At 41.8% G+C, this 12868-nt stretch overlaps 1 protein-coding gene and 1 non-coding gene across 7 annotated transcripts in view; one reads left to right on the top strand and one right to left on the bottom strand.

Moving 5' to 3' along the window:
• Positions 1 to 12287, bottom strand: part of LOC115746805 — a 959385-nt gene extending 947098 nt beyond the window's left edge. Inside the window, exons 1-7 of one of the 6 annotated variants that reach the window (XM_048282123.1) lie at positions 11727 to 12287; positions 11444 to 11491; positions 11266 to 11331; positions 7097 to 7177; positions 6906 to 6977; positions 6043 to 6206; positions 5562 to 5811 (exon numbers count right to left, since the gene is read on the bottom strand). In XM_048282123.1, coding sequence (XP_048138080.1) covers positions 6048 to 6206; positions 6906 to 6977; positions 7097 to 7177; positions 11266 to 11331; positions 11444 to 11491; positions 11727 to 12179 — 879 coding nt within the window. In that variant the 5' untranslated portion in view covers positions 12180 to 12287 and the 3' untranslated portion in view covers positions 5562 to 5811; positions 6043 to 6047. Of the gene's footprint in view, positions 1 to 5561; positions 5812 to 6042; positions 6207 to 6335; positions 6978 to 7096; positions 7899 to 8010; positions 8059 to 10925; positions 11332 to 11443; positions 11492 to 11726 lie in introns of those variants that run through there. The other 5 variants (XM_048282124.1, XR_007199170.1, XR_007199171.1 and 2 more) reach the window with 5 other exon arrangements.
• On the top strand, positions 5514 to 5624 carry LOC115754530. Its single transcript, XR_004016997.2, has one exon. It is a non-coding gene; the product is annotated as a small nucleolar RNA snoR80 (small nucleolar RNA).
• Positions 12288 to 12868: the final 581 nt, after the last annotated feature.

The following is a 12868-nucleotide window of genomic DNA, read 5'->3' as shown; positions in this document are numbered from 1 at the left end:
GGGAACGCCAAACCCGACTGGACGAACCTCCATTACCTTGGTTCCGAAAAAGGTCAACAATAACGTAGTGAGATATAAAATCTCCGTGAGTCAATGTTAAGTCCAACTAGGGCACCGATTTACTAAGGCTACCTAAACATGCAAGGCAACCGTTGATAATAGATCAATTATCAATCTCATGCAATCTTACCTCGCCTTTGTCCACTTGCACACAACCCAAGGCACGTAATCGGAACACTCATCACAGATTTTATACATAATGCATCACACGTGTTTCAGTTATTAACGGCCACTTCACCCAAGACACTAGACATTGGTGCTCTTCGAGGCATGATCGGGCTTTGTCCCATTACTCTCGACGACAGCAATCGATAAGCCATATGGTTCCAAGTACCCTCGGCATTGACTAACAATCCAACATTCTTGTAGGGAGCGTTGGTCCGTACCTTACCACAACCGACATCAAATAAGTTATGTTGTTCTAAGTACACTCCGCACAAACATACTAAGCTCGATCCCAAGTACCCTCGGGCGTTGGCTTTGTCCCCAAGTACCCTCGGGATGACGGTAATCATCATATAACCGCACGAGCACGCCAGGCAACCAGCCAATTTATGTCTTTGCATTAAATTCCAATGCACATATGGTTGTGCTCAAAACTCGGCTCTCAAAATTGCAAGACTATGATTGACTGTATTCATTGTGACAATCATACAATGAATATACAAGGTTGTGTACACTTGGAGGATATTGTATCGAAATTAATATGTACAAAAAGAATTTTAATTGAGATAATATTAACAAAACGAGCGTCTGAAATTGAATTTTCTCCCCTATCAGATCCTAGCACTAAACCCTTCTCGAGAAGTGCAAAATACCCTAAAACGGCACAAACCACGGCCACGATTTTTCCTTCCCTAAACGAGTTTTTGCAGATGAATCAGATGATCTCATTGCTCGCGTGCCCGACTTCGACAAGCTAAGTCCTGTTGGGACTTCCCTGAGAAGGCCAAGACCACCTCTACGGTTATCCAGGCGACTGCAATCGCCAACACGGCCACGGTCGACGGCAGCCACTAGAAAGCCGCCCCGAGGAGGACCGATGCCTCGAGAGCGGTCAGTCAAGATGATGACTGCTGGCACTGGCATCTATACCAAGAGAAGAAGAGATTCTCCAAGTTCCATATACAGCACAGGAAGACCCCGTTCACTATCCGGAAGAGAAGCACCCAAGCCCTCCGCCTGCTCATAACCCTCAGAAGGACCGAGCACGACCACGGCGACGACGATGACGGCCGTTTCGGAGACGAAGATTCTTGCAATTCTTCAACCATGTGCAATTCTTCGGGTCTTGTAGGAACACGGTGAAGGATGAGAGATTGCTGCGGAAGATGAACGGACAATTGTGTGGAGCAAAACGAAGGGGACCAATTCTAAGTGGTTCATGAGAATCCGCAAGGGTTCTAACATGGTGCGATGGGGGTGCGGATCAAGGGTTATTTTATTAACTAAGAATAGCAACACAGTACGACGTTGCTCGGAAACTGCTTTCTGGCTGGGGGCCTTGGGAAAGTCTGAAAGGGCATCGCGTTTGACTTTCAAAGACCGAAACAATTCTCCTCCGAGAAATCGCAGCGGTCTCGCAGGGATTATCACTTGTTAAAAGTGTCCTAGACATCCAGCCCCTTCCGTAAGTATGATGATGATACCTTATTATCACCGGTGTTCCGGGGCCGCTCGAGAGGAGGACCACACTCTAGAATCGCGGGATTTGTGCAATTCTGTGATTGCTTGGTATATTCGAGACTAGGGAGAGCCGCCACGCTCGAAGAAGACTCGTTGATTGTATATCCCTGGACCTAGGAACGCCACCCATCAGGTCTGCACCATTAATTGTGGGCCGCCAATGGTCATGCGGGGTTGCCTGAATGACTGTTGCGGTCACTAGGATAGTAACCACCATCTTGTATAATAGCTAGATCTATGCAGCCAAACGCGACCTAGGTTGCCCCCACGATTAACATTCATTATCCGGCAATGGCTTGGGATTGCGCCAACGTAGGTTCTAAAGCAGCACAACAGAAGAAGCATTGCTTTGGCCAAATTTGAGCTTTTGAGATGCTCTGTTTGACTATATTTCTTGCCCGACTTGGTATCGGGTCAAGTTCATGGAGATCATGTCCCCTGGCTCAGAAAAAAATTCGTGAATATTCTTTGCTTGACAAGTATCGGGTGTTCTTTCATTTTCAGAATGGCTAGGATAAGCCTTAAGACCACAATAAGTCCCCCAAAAGTAATTGCATGGACACTCAGCAACTCGAGGCCGTGTATATTTTTTGTCCGACTAGGTATCGATCAAGTTTTTTGGGATCATGTCCCGGTGGTTAGAATAAAATCACTAATATTTTTTGCCCGACTAGTATCGGGTTTTCTTTCTCGTATTCTACCTTATGTCTTTCAATACGTGACTACTTAATTTCCGCATTTCTGTCAAGTTAGTTGTTTTTCTACTTTTAGAATGGTTATGATAAGCTTTTGGGCTATAATAAGTCCGCAAAAAGAATGGCATAAGTACTTAGGAATTTTGATTGGTAATAAAGACTGTTTGATTACTCATAAGCATTTCAACCATGTTGGAGGTATCGAAAGGGTGCCAATAGCAACTACTAGTGTAATTGAGTTCTCGACCCAAGAAAATCTCTAGTTGCGTGGAAAGTAGGGGCTTGGAAGAGCCCATGCCCAAATTGAGAGCAGTTGGCTTGTTCTTTAGGCATTATCTCTAAACTCATCATTTTCGCCGATTATGTTGGGTAGTAGGGCCGTGACAACGGTACTCTGCTCCATTTGGATGCACACACTAAGTGTTTTAATGCGCAAATACATGCCCATGATCATTGCCCGAACGCCATTGGAGCAGTATCGGAGGTCCAAGATTCTGCTGTGGTTGAGGACAATGGAGATGCATATGTAGTTTGGACATCTTCGAAACTTGATTAGGGCTTGAGTTCCAACCGATGATTCAGCATCTTTTTGGATTGTTAGAATCTCTCAGACATGGATGTTCATCGTGTAGGAACTAAGGGACCTGCTCACATATAACACAAAAAAGAATAAAAATAATCGAAACGTGGGGACGTATCATCTGTCCCTTTCACACAGGAAACGCCATTAGTATAATGTGTTGTTTAGAGGTGGATTGGTGGCAATCAAACTTTAGAGATATTTGATTAGGTTAATTGGAATGAAACTTCGTTTTTATCTTCTTCTTTTTATGGTTGACACACTTTGGTTGGATTTAATCCGATGGGTACGTGTTTTCGTCACGTTTAAGTCGCATTGCCGAGATCGACATTCATTAGCATGCATACTCAAGCTGCATGCGGAGACCACGATTTTCCAAATGGAATAAATTGAGTATAGGTCGCTCATGATGACAAATGTCCAAATAATGATCAACTTGAATGCAAGAACGCCGCATGGAGTGTTGACCAACATATGTTAGAAGAACAAATAAATAGGGATGGCTCATAAACTAGTGGAAGTCGTTTTGAGATAGATACTTTGTTAGAAATTGCCGATACGCTCATTATAATTTTCTTAACAGAAAAGAATACCGACGCCATATAACCGTCTATCTTACCAATACGGTATATCAAAGTAAACAACTTTAAAAAAATAGGTGTACTTGGACATCTAAGTTGGTATTTTTTTTTTTTTTTGGGTACAAACCTAGGAACATTTTTTGAAATAAGAGAAACAACAACCTAGGACCATTTAAGGTTGTATCCTGGCAAATACAGTGAACTTGCCTGGAAGTACTCTTGTCAGTCCTTTTCATTGTTCTATATCTATGGCGTTGGTGGGATCCAATTCAGTACATTGCATAGGGATGAACTGATCCCAAAAAGAGCAGACAACTAGTGGCTTCTATATGCTTTCATAATTCCCTTTTCATATGCTCAAGTCGGGGCACCAACTATGTAAAATGGTAGAATGAGATATTTGTTGCTTTACCTATCTACTCTTTATATTGCTGTCTGAAACTCGTTCTCCTAGATAACCCTTTATTGGTATAAAATAATCAATTTTCAGGAAACCACTTTGATTTCTAAGGGAAAGGCACGCCTTCCGAATGAATTTTTTATGTTAAAAAATTTTACCAATTACCACATCACCCGCAAAAATTGAAGCTATCAAATATCCTTCTCGTGTTCAATCCACTTAAAAGATATCGACAACCACTAAGAAGATGCCGACTTTGACAAGTCATGATGAATCTGATTTTGACAAATCGGAATGAATCGAATCAAGAAGTCGGGACAAGATGCAAATGAGTCCACAAGATCAAAGATATGAGCGAGATCGACTAATCACATATTACCAATACGCTCGGCCATTGTATGTGTATTTTCCTCCGCTTGCTAAGGCTAATGTGTAGTGTCTAGGCTCCATCTTTCTTCTTCTTCTCTCAATTTTAGGAGGATTGGTCAGGATGAACGAGGAGTCATCTTCAATGAGCTCCATTTCGGCCTCCGAAGCAGAATGTTTGGCTCAATGGGTCAAAAAGAAGCAGCACTGTGTATAAACTATAATAATGGAGGTCTCCCTTTGGGAGGTCTTGCTTTCCATAATAGTACCATTTTCTTTTCTTCTTTTCCTTTTTTCCGTTTTTGGGGGAGATTGTCTTCCTCTAATACCTTTTTAGTCGTCGTCTTCCGAAAGTTTTAACACTACATACATACACATATATTGCTGCTCCTTTTCTGATGGTGTTCATAGCTTTAATTACTTCTAACTATAAAAAATTGCTACCATTAGAAAATTTGTTCTGATAATTACTATAAAGTTCCTCATACAGACAGGGACTTGAGGAAAATTTATTTTCTCTTCGGATGTTTTGACATGGTTGGAGGTCAATATGAACAGGTAATGGAAGATGATAATGCTGAATTGTTGAGTTAGTGGGAAGCACTTTCAAAACACCACCACCCCACCCCAACAACACCCCCCCCTCAAAAAAAAAAGGGGAAAACGAAAGGAAGAGGATGTTTTTTTGTTCTTGTTGCTCCATATAGTGCAAGCCCTCTGCTGCAAACACTGAACCTAAGCTTCAATTATTATTGGCTTTAAGTACGCTATAAGTGTCATAAATCTGTCAATTTTTTCGAAAAACGCTCACTTAAGTGTTAATATGGGTTTGAGCTTACGTGGCCCGCCGAAAATGCTACATGGACTCATTTTTTATACTCCTCAACTTTGGCCATTCCGATTGGCAGTTCCCATGTAGTACTTCAGCCAAGTGGCTTTCTATCGTGATTTTCCTTCTGGCATTGACATGGGCTTGTGATGTTAAATCAATATAATCCTAGCGGCTTTCAGTGAGGCTTGTGATGTTAAATCAATATCATCCTACCGGATTTCAGCGTGACCTATCATCAACAATCTGATTTTGTACCTATAGAAGCCCTTGCACTTTTCAATCATCAATTTGTCAAAAGTCTTTTCTTTCGAAAACAAAATCGATTCTTTTCTTTGGGATGCAAAATCCAGCATTGTGGCACTATCCTGATCGGTGGCTTTTGTGTTTCCAGTGCTTTTTGATCCTGGAAATGCCTCATACATTCCCAATTTTGCAATTCTTATGGAATTTAAATTACAAAACTTTGAATCTCATTGTCCTTTCTTCGACCAAAAAAAAAAAACAAGAAAATGAAAAGATCACGACACGATTTATCATGTACAAACCATCAATTATTAAAACTAACCAAAATATGCTGCTTCCAAAACTTCCCGATACCGCTGAGATGGCCCCTGCCAACAAGAAAAGGAGAAACATGTTCTTGATAGCTTGAGCCAGATGAACAGGACCAAGCAGGATGATGTATTGTGGTAAAGACTGGTCGTGATGTTAAATGTCAAGCCGAGAAGGGAAGGGCTATCGTTTAGTTATAATAGATAAGGTGCAATGGAAAGCAACAAAGTCTTGACTCCAGTGTCATCTTCAACAGAGGCCAAATCTATTACACAAGCCTGAATACTCACTAATCTCACCCATGAACAATTGTCTTCATTAGGGTGGGAGATTCCTTGCTCATGTCTTGATCAGAACTCTCTAATTGTGAGACCAAACAGTCCACATCATCCTTATTGTCCTCATCGTCCTTATCGTCCACATCATCCTTGTTGTCCTCGTCGTCCTTAACGTCCTGCTAATGTGAAAAGCCAGAAATGTCACCAACGTGGAATGACTTAAATGATTTCTCTGATGGTCCACTATACCACATGCAAGAAGCATTCGCAATACTTTCAGTGAGACCTAAAGCAACAAATCTTACCACTCCATAAAAAATTAATGCAAGCACCTCTGTCATTGTCCGGACTGAAGGATACATGACAAGCTGTGGCAGTCATAGGGCAAAGTCATGCTAGAGAAGAGAGAAGCAATGCAATTTAAAGAGCATGAAGTAAACCAAACCAATAAACAAAGCTTTGTATATCTGGAGCAGCTAAAAACTGCAATTCAGGATTACAACTAGGGGTAATCCACATAAAAGTCAAATATGGTAATCACCTATGAAGATTCGCAATGTCCACAAAAGTTAATCAACTACTAAAAACGCAACAACATAAGTGAGTTGAATTGACTTTTGGATTCTCAGCCATCCTCTAGGGTAGAAAATTGACAAGGTTGGCCTTAGAATGAAGTGGTCTCTGCTACTCAAGAAGATATCGTGCTGCATTTCCTTGGAAATCAAAGCATGGAGAATGAATTACAGCCCTAACTCTAACATAATAAGCACAATCGTTGAAGCCAATAAACTAGAAAGAATCGTAGACGCTCTCTACAACCATCACTTAGAGCAGCAACATAACACCTTAGAGAAGGAAGGAAAAAGAAGCAATACATCTCTTGGTGTGCGATCATCTTCAGCTACACGAAAATCACGTGCGGGATAGCCCTCAAGCTTATTAGCAACCTAATAAATAACAGAAGTGAGATCCAGAAGGATATATGTAAGATAAACTGACTTTTGGATTCTTAGTGAAGGGAAAAGAAGGAAATACTTGTTCTGGGCAATCACCAGTATAACCTTACCTTGCCACCATACTTCATTGCTTCTTCAAATGCTACACGAAGCTCATGTCCGCGACAGACCTCAAGCTTATTAACAACAGCCTAATAAAGAAGTGAGATCCAGAAGGATACATTTGGAGTCCAGTTAAAACAGATGCAAAAACATATAGCAAACTGACAAATGCTGACATTAAACTGGACCTCATAAGTTAACAGCGATCAAAACTGGAAATAGATTGCAAAAAAACATGCCTTGGCACATGCCCGGTCGTAACGGACACCGGTTGGATTGACCATTAGAGACCACTCACAGATGGACATAAAATCAAATTGATCCTTTAGATTAGCATCAAATGACACTGATCAAAAGATCATTTAATGTACACTAAAGACATTCACTTCCATGACACAATATGTGAAAATTCTCTTCTCCTCGAGTATAATAATCGATATTCTGGTGCTTCTTCAGAAGGAAAAGCAATGAGTTGTGAATTAGAGTTACAGCATTAAGCTAGAAAATCTATGGGATAAAAAGGTAAGATATCATGAAGGCAATTCTAGAGTCAAAACAAAACAAGCATCACGCAACCAATTTAAAACTATCATCGTCCACTAATTCGTCGATGCTTGTGCGTGTCACCAAAATTTTTTGCTTTGGGAGGGAAACACTGAAGCCTCCCATGCAGTTCTGTGAGAACAAATTGGTAAAGAAACAAGCCCCCCAAGGACTAGGATAAAAGCATTTTGTCAGACGCACCTTCGAATTCCGCATCAGCGATTCAAAATAATCCCCATCAAGCCCCCACAATTGCAAATATGGATCCTGCACTCAAACAGACAGCAACCAATGAAACGCAGGAGCATACAACAATGCACAATGCAAGCGAAATCCCCACGACGTGATCCATCCTCAATTGGCATGAATAGAATAACACCTTTGGTTTGTCGCAGCTGATGACGGGTATTCGGTCTCCACTTAATCCCTGCAAACAAAGCCATCACAACCAAAGCTTTCGGCATGAAAGGCATCACGCTAACACTAAACGCATACTGCACACAAAGGGTTCGATAAAATGATTGGATTTCACCGCCACATTTTTGTGGGCAACCAAACAATCATCAAGCCCAAATGCAAGAAGTCAAATTCCCTAAGTGTCATTCCAATTTCCAAAAATCCAAAATTTAGAGCTCGAACCTTCCCAACACTCACCTGACGGAGCAGGAACACGTTGCACGTGCCAATGACGGACATGCACGTGAGGACCACAACAGTACTGGAGAGTTGCTCGGGTAGGGTCCTCCCGCGACCCAATCCCTCGCCGTCGTCCACCCTCCCGTCATCGACTCCAACGGAGCTCTCTCTCAGGCTGTCCACATTGGGGTTCGGATCCTTGACGCGGGTGAAGCCGCCGGGCTCGGGCGCACGATTAGAAAATTGCTACCATTAAAAAATTTGTTTTTATAATTACTATCAAGTTCCTGATACAGACAAGCACTTGAGGAAAATTTATTTTCTCTTCGGATGTTTTGGCATGGTTGGAGGTCAATATGAACAGGTAATGGAAGATGATAATGCTGAATTGTTGAGTTAGTAGGAAGCACTTTCCAAACACCACCCCCGCAACACACACACACTCACACCCCCCCCCCCCCCACCCCCACCCCCACCCCCCACCACCAAAAAAAAAAAAAAGAGAAAACAAAAGAGGATGTTTTTAAGTACTTTGTTCATGCTCCTCAAAAAACAAAAGGAAGAGGATGTTTTTAAGTACTTTGTTCATGCTCCTCAACTTGGCCGTCCGATGGCGCCCATGTAGTACTTGGCCGAGTGGCTTTCATCGTGATTTTCCTCGGCATTGACATGGGCTTGTGATGTTAAATCAATATAATCCTAGCGGCTTTCAGTGAGGCTTGTACCTATAGAAGCCCTTGCACTTTTCAATCATCAATTTGTCAGAAGTCTTTCTTCAAATACAAAATCGATTCTTTTATTTGGGGTGCAAAATCCAGCATTGTGGCACTTTCCTGATCGGTGGCTTTGTGTTTCCAGTCTATTTGATCCTGAAATGCCTCATACATTCCCAATTTGCAATTCTTATGGAATTTAAATTACAGAACTTGAATCCATTGTCCTTTCTTCGACCAAAAAAAAAAAGAAAAAAAAGACACACACGATTTATCATGTACAAACCATCAATTATTAAAACTAACCAAAATATGCTGCTTCCAAAACTTCCGATACCTGAGATGGCCCCGCCAACAAGAAAGGAAAACATGTCTGATAGCTGAGCCAGATGAACAGGACTAAGCAGGAGATGTATTGTGGTAAAGACTGGTCATGATGTTAAATGTCAAGCCGAAAGGGAAGGGCTATCGTTTAGTTATAATAGATAAGGTGCAATGGAAAGCAACAAAGTCTTGACTCCAGTGCACTTCAACAGAGGCCAGATCTATTACACAAGCCTGAATACTCACTAATCTCACCCATGAACAATTGTCTTCATTAGGTGGGAGATTCCTTGCTCATGTCTTGATCAGAACTCTCAATTGGAGACCAAACAGTCCACATCATCCTTATTGTCCTCATCATCCTTAACGTCCTGCTAATGCGAAAAGCCAGAAAGGTCACCAACGTGGAATGACTTAACTGATTTCTCTGATGGTCCACTATACCACATGCAAGAAGCACTTGCAATACTTTCAGTGAGATCTAAAGCAATAAATCTTACCACTCCATAATAAATTAATGCAAGTGCTTCTGTCATTGTCCGGACTGAAGTATACATGTCAAGCTGTAGCAGTCATAGGGCAAAGTCATGCTAGAGCAGAGAGAAGCAATGCAATTTAAAGAGCATGAAGTAAACCAAACCAATAAACAAAGCTTTGTATATCTGAAGCAGCTAAAACTGCAATTCAGGATTACAACTAGGGGTAATCCACATAAAAGTCAAATATGGTAATCACCTATGAAGATTCGCAATGTCCATAAAAGTCGATCAACTACTAAAAAACAACAACATAAGTGAGTGAATGACTTTGATTCTCAGCCATCCTCTAGGTAGAAAATACAAGGTTGGCCTTAGAATGAAGTGGTCTCTGCTACTCAAGAAGATATTGTGCGCATTTCCTTGGAAATCAAAGCATGGAGAATGAATTACAGCCCTAACTCTAACATAATAAGCACAATCGTTGAAGCCAATAAACTAGAAAGAATGTAGACGCCCACAACCATCACTTAGAGCAGCAACATAACACCTTAGAAAGGAAAAAAGAACAAACATCTCTTGGTGTGCGATCATCTTCAGCTACACGGAAATCACGCGGATAGCCCTCAAGCTATTAGCAACCTAATAAATAACAGAAGTGAGATCCAGACGGATATATGAAGATAACTGACTTTTGGATTCTTAGTGAAGGAAAAGAAGGAAATACTTGTTCTAGGCAATCACCAGTATAACCTTACCTTGCCACCATACTTCATTACTTCTTCAAATGCTACACGAAGCTCATGCCCGCACAGACCTCAAGCTATTAACAACAGCCTAATAAAGAAGTAGATCCAGAAGGATATATCAGGAGTCCAGTTAAAACAGATGAAAAAACATATAGCAAACGACAAATGCTGACATTAAACTGGACCTCATAAGTTAACAGCGACAAAACTGAAATAGATTGTAAAAAACATGCTGGCACATGCCCGGTCGTAACGGACACCGGTTGGATTGACCATTAGAGACCACCCACAGATGGAGATAAAATCAAATTGATTCTTTAGATTAGCATCAAATGACACTGATCAAAAGATCATTTAATGTGCACTAAAGATATTCACTTCCATGACACAATATGTGAAAATTCTCTTCTCCTCGAGTATAATAATCGATATTCTGGTGCTTCTTCAGAAGGAAAAGTGATAAGTTGTGAATTAGAATTACAGCATTAAGCTAGAAAATCTATGGGATAAAAAGGTAAGATATCATGAAGGCAATTCTAGAGTCAAAACAAAACAAGCATCACGCAACCAATTTAAAACTATCATCGTCCACTAATTCATCAATGCTTGTGTGTGTCACCAAAATTTTTTGCTTCGGGAGGGAAACACTGAAGCCTCCCATGCAGTTCTGTGAGAACAAATTGGTAAAGAAACAAGCCCCCCAAGGACTAGGATAAAAGCTTTTTGTCAGATGCACCTTCGAATTCCGCATCAGCGATTCAAAATAATCCCCATCAAGCCACCACAATTGCAAATATGGATTCTGCACTCAAACAGACAACAACTAGTGAAACGCAGGAGCATACAACAATGCACAATGCAAACGAAATCCCCACGACGTGATCCATCCTCAATTGGCATGAATAGAATAACACCTTTGGTTCGTCGCAGCTGACGACGGGTATTCGGTCTCCACTTAATCCCTGAAAGGCAAACAAAGCCATCACAACCAAAGCTTTCGGCATGAAAGGCATCACGGTAACACTAAACGCATACTGCACACAAATTAGGGTTCGATAAAACGATTGGATTTCACCGCCACATTTTTGTGGGCAACCAAACAATCATCAAGCCCAAATGCAAGAAGTCAAATTTCCTAAGTGTCATTCCAATTTCCAAAAATCCAAAATTTAGTGCTCGAACCTTCCCAACACTCACCTGACGGAGCAGGAACACGTTGCACGTGCCGATCACGGACATGCACGTGAGGACCACAACAGTACTGGAGAGTTGCTCGGGTAGGGTCCTCCTGCGACCCAATCCCTCGCCGTCGTCCTCCCTCCCGTCATCGACTCCAACGGAGCTCTCTCTCAGGCTATCCACATTGGGGTTCGGATCCTCGACGCGGGTGAAGCCGCCGGGCTCGGGCGCACGAGAGCAGTACGCGGTGGCGGAGAACCCCGTAGGGATGGATCTGGTAGTTTGGCGGGTAAAACGAAAGTGAGAAGTGGGTGGGAGGTTCTTCTGCCACTGCCAGGAGGAGAAGAGAGGGGGAAGAGGAGTGGGCGAGTCGCGAACCGAGTTAAGGCGAGGTGAAGAAGGCGTGCGAATGGCTGTCAAGTTCTGGATTTCTTGCTTGATCCTCCATCCATGGAAAGATCTTCGCAACATTGGGAAGATGCGATGGTGAGAGGAAGAAGAGACAAGAGCGAGACAGAATCAATCCCTTTCGCATTGCAGCTTCAACTTTGGTTTTGGGGTTTGCGGGGCGCGGCGGAGAGAGGTGGGGTGGCAGAATCCTCCATATATGATAAAGAGGCAAATATAAGATGCTCCCGGAAGTACATGCCACTGTGCTCTCCAACCAGCGTCCCGTGTGCCACGTCAGCAAGCAAGTATGGTCAAAGCAGATTTGTTATTGAAAAGAAAATTAATTTGCAACTAAACCTCTGGAGTCTACAGTAGTCTAGAGACTCACATGCTGCACTCTCTCCTCTCGCACCTAGCGTCTCCCTCCAGTCGCATGCCCAGGTCAGAACCGCCTCCGCCAATCAAAAGTATCCTAAATCGATTGCCTATTGAGTTTCATTGGGTCCTATATTGATATATTCTTCCTTTTTGGTATAACTTTTGTGTTAAAAAAGTGTATCGTGATAGAGATTATGACGTCTTCAGTCAAAATCTGGGTTTTTTTTCCAATTTAATTTTTTTAAAAATAATATTGACAAAAATATTTTTTAAAAATAAATATTAACGGATTTGGGCCTCGCATCCGAAGCAAGCCCACCCCCTTTTTTTTTTTTTATAAATTTCATTTTTAAGTGTTTTAATTATTTATATTTATAATATTTTCATATTTT

The sequence above is a fragment of the Rhodamnia argentea genome, chromosome 7 (genome assembly GCF_020921035.1).
Source record: "Rhodamnia argentea isolate NSW1041297 chromosome 7, ASM2092103v1, whole genome shotgun sequence".
Classification (NCBI taxonomy): Eukaryota; Viridiplantae; Streptophyta; class Magnoliopsida; order Myrtales; family Myrtaceae; genus Rhodamnia; species Rhodamnia argentea.
This window is presented reverse-complemented; position numbering and strand designations above follow the sequence as displayed.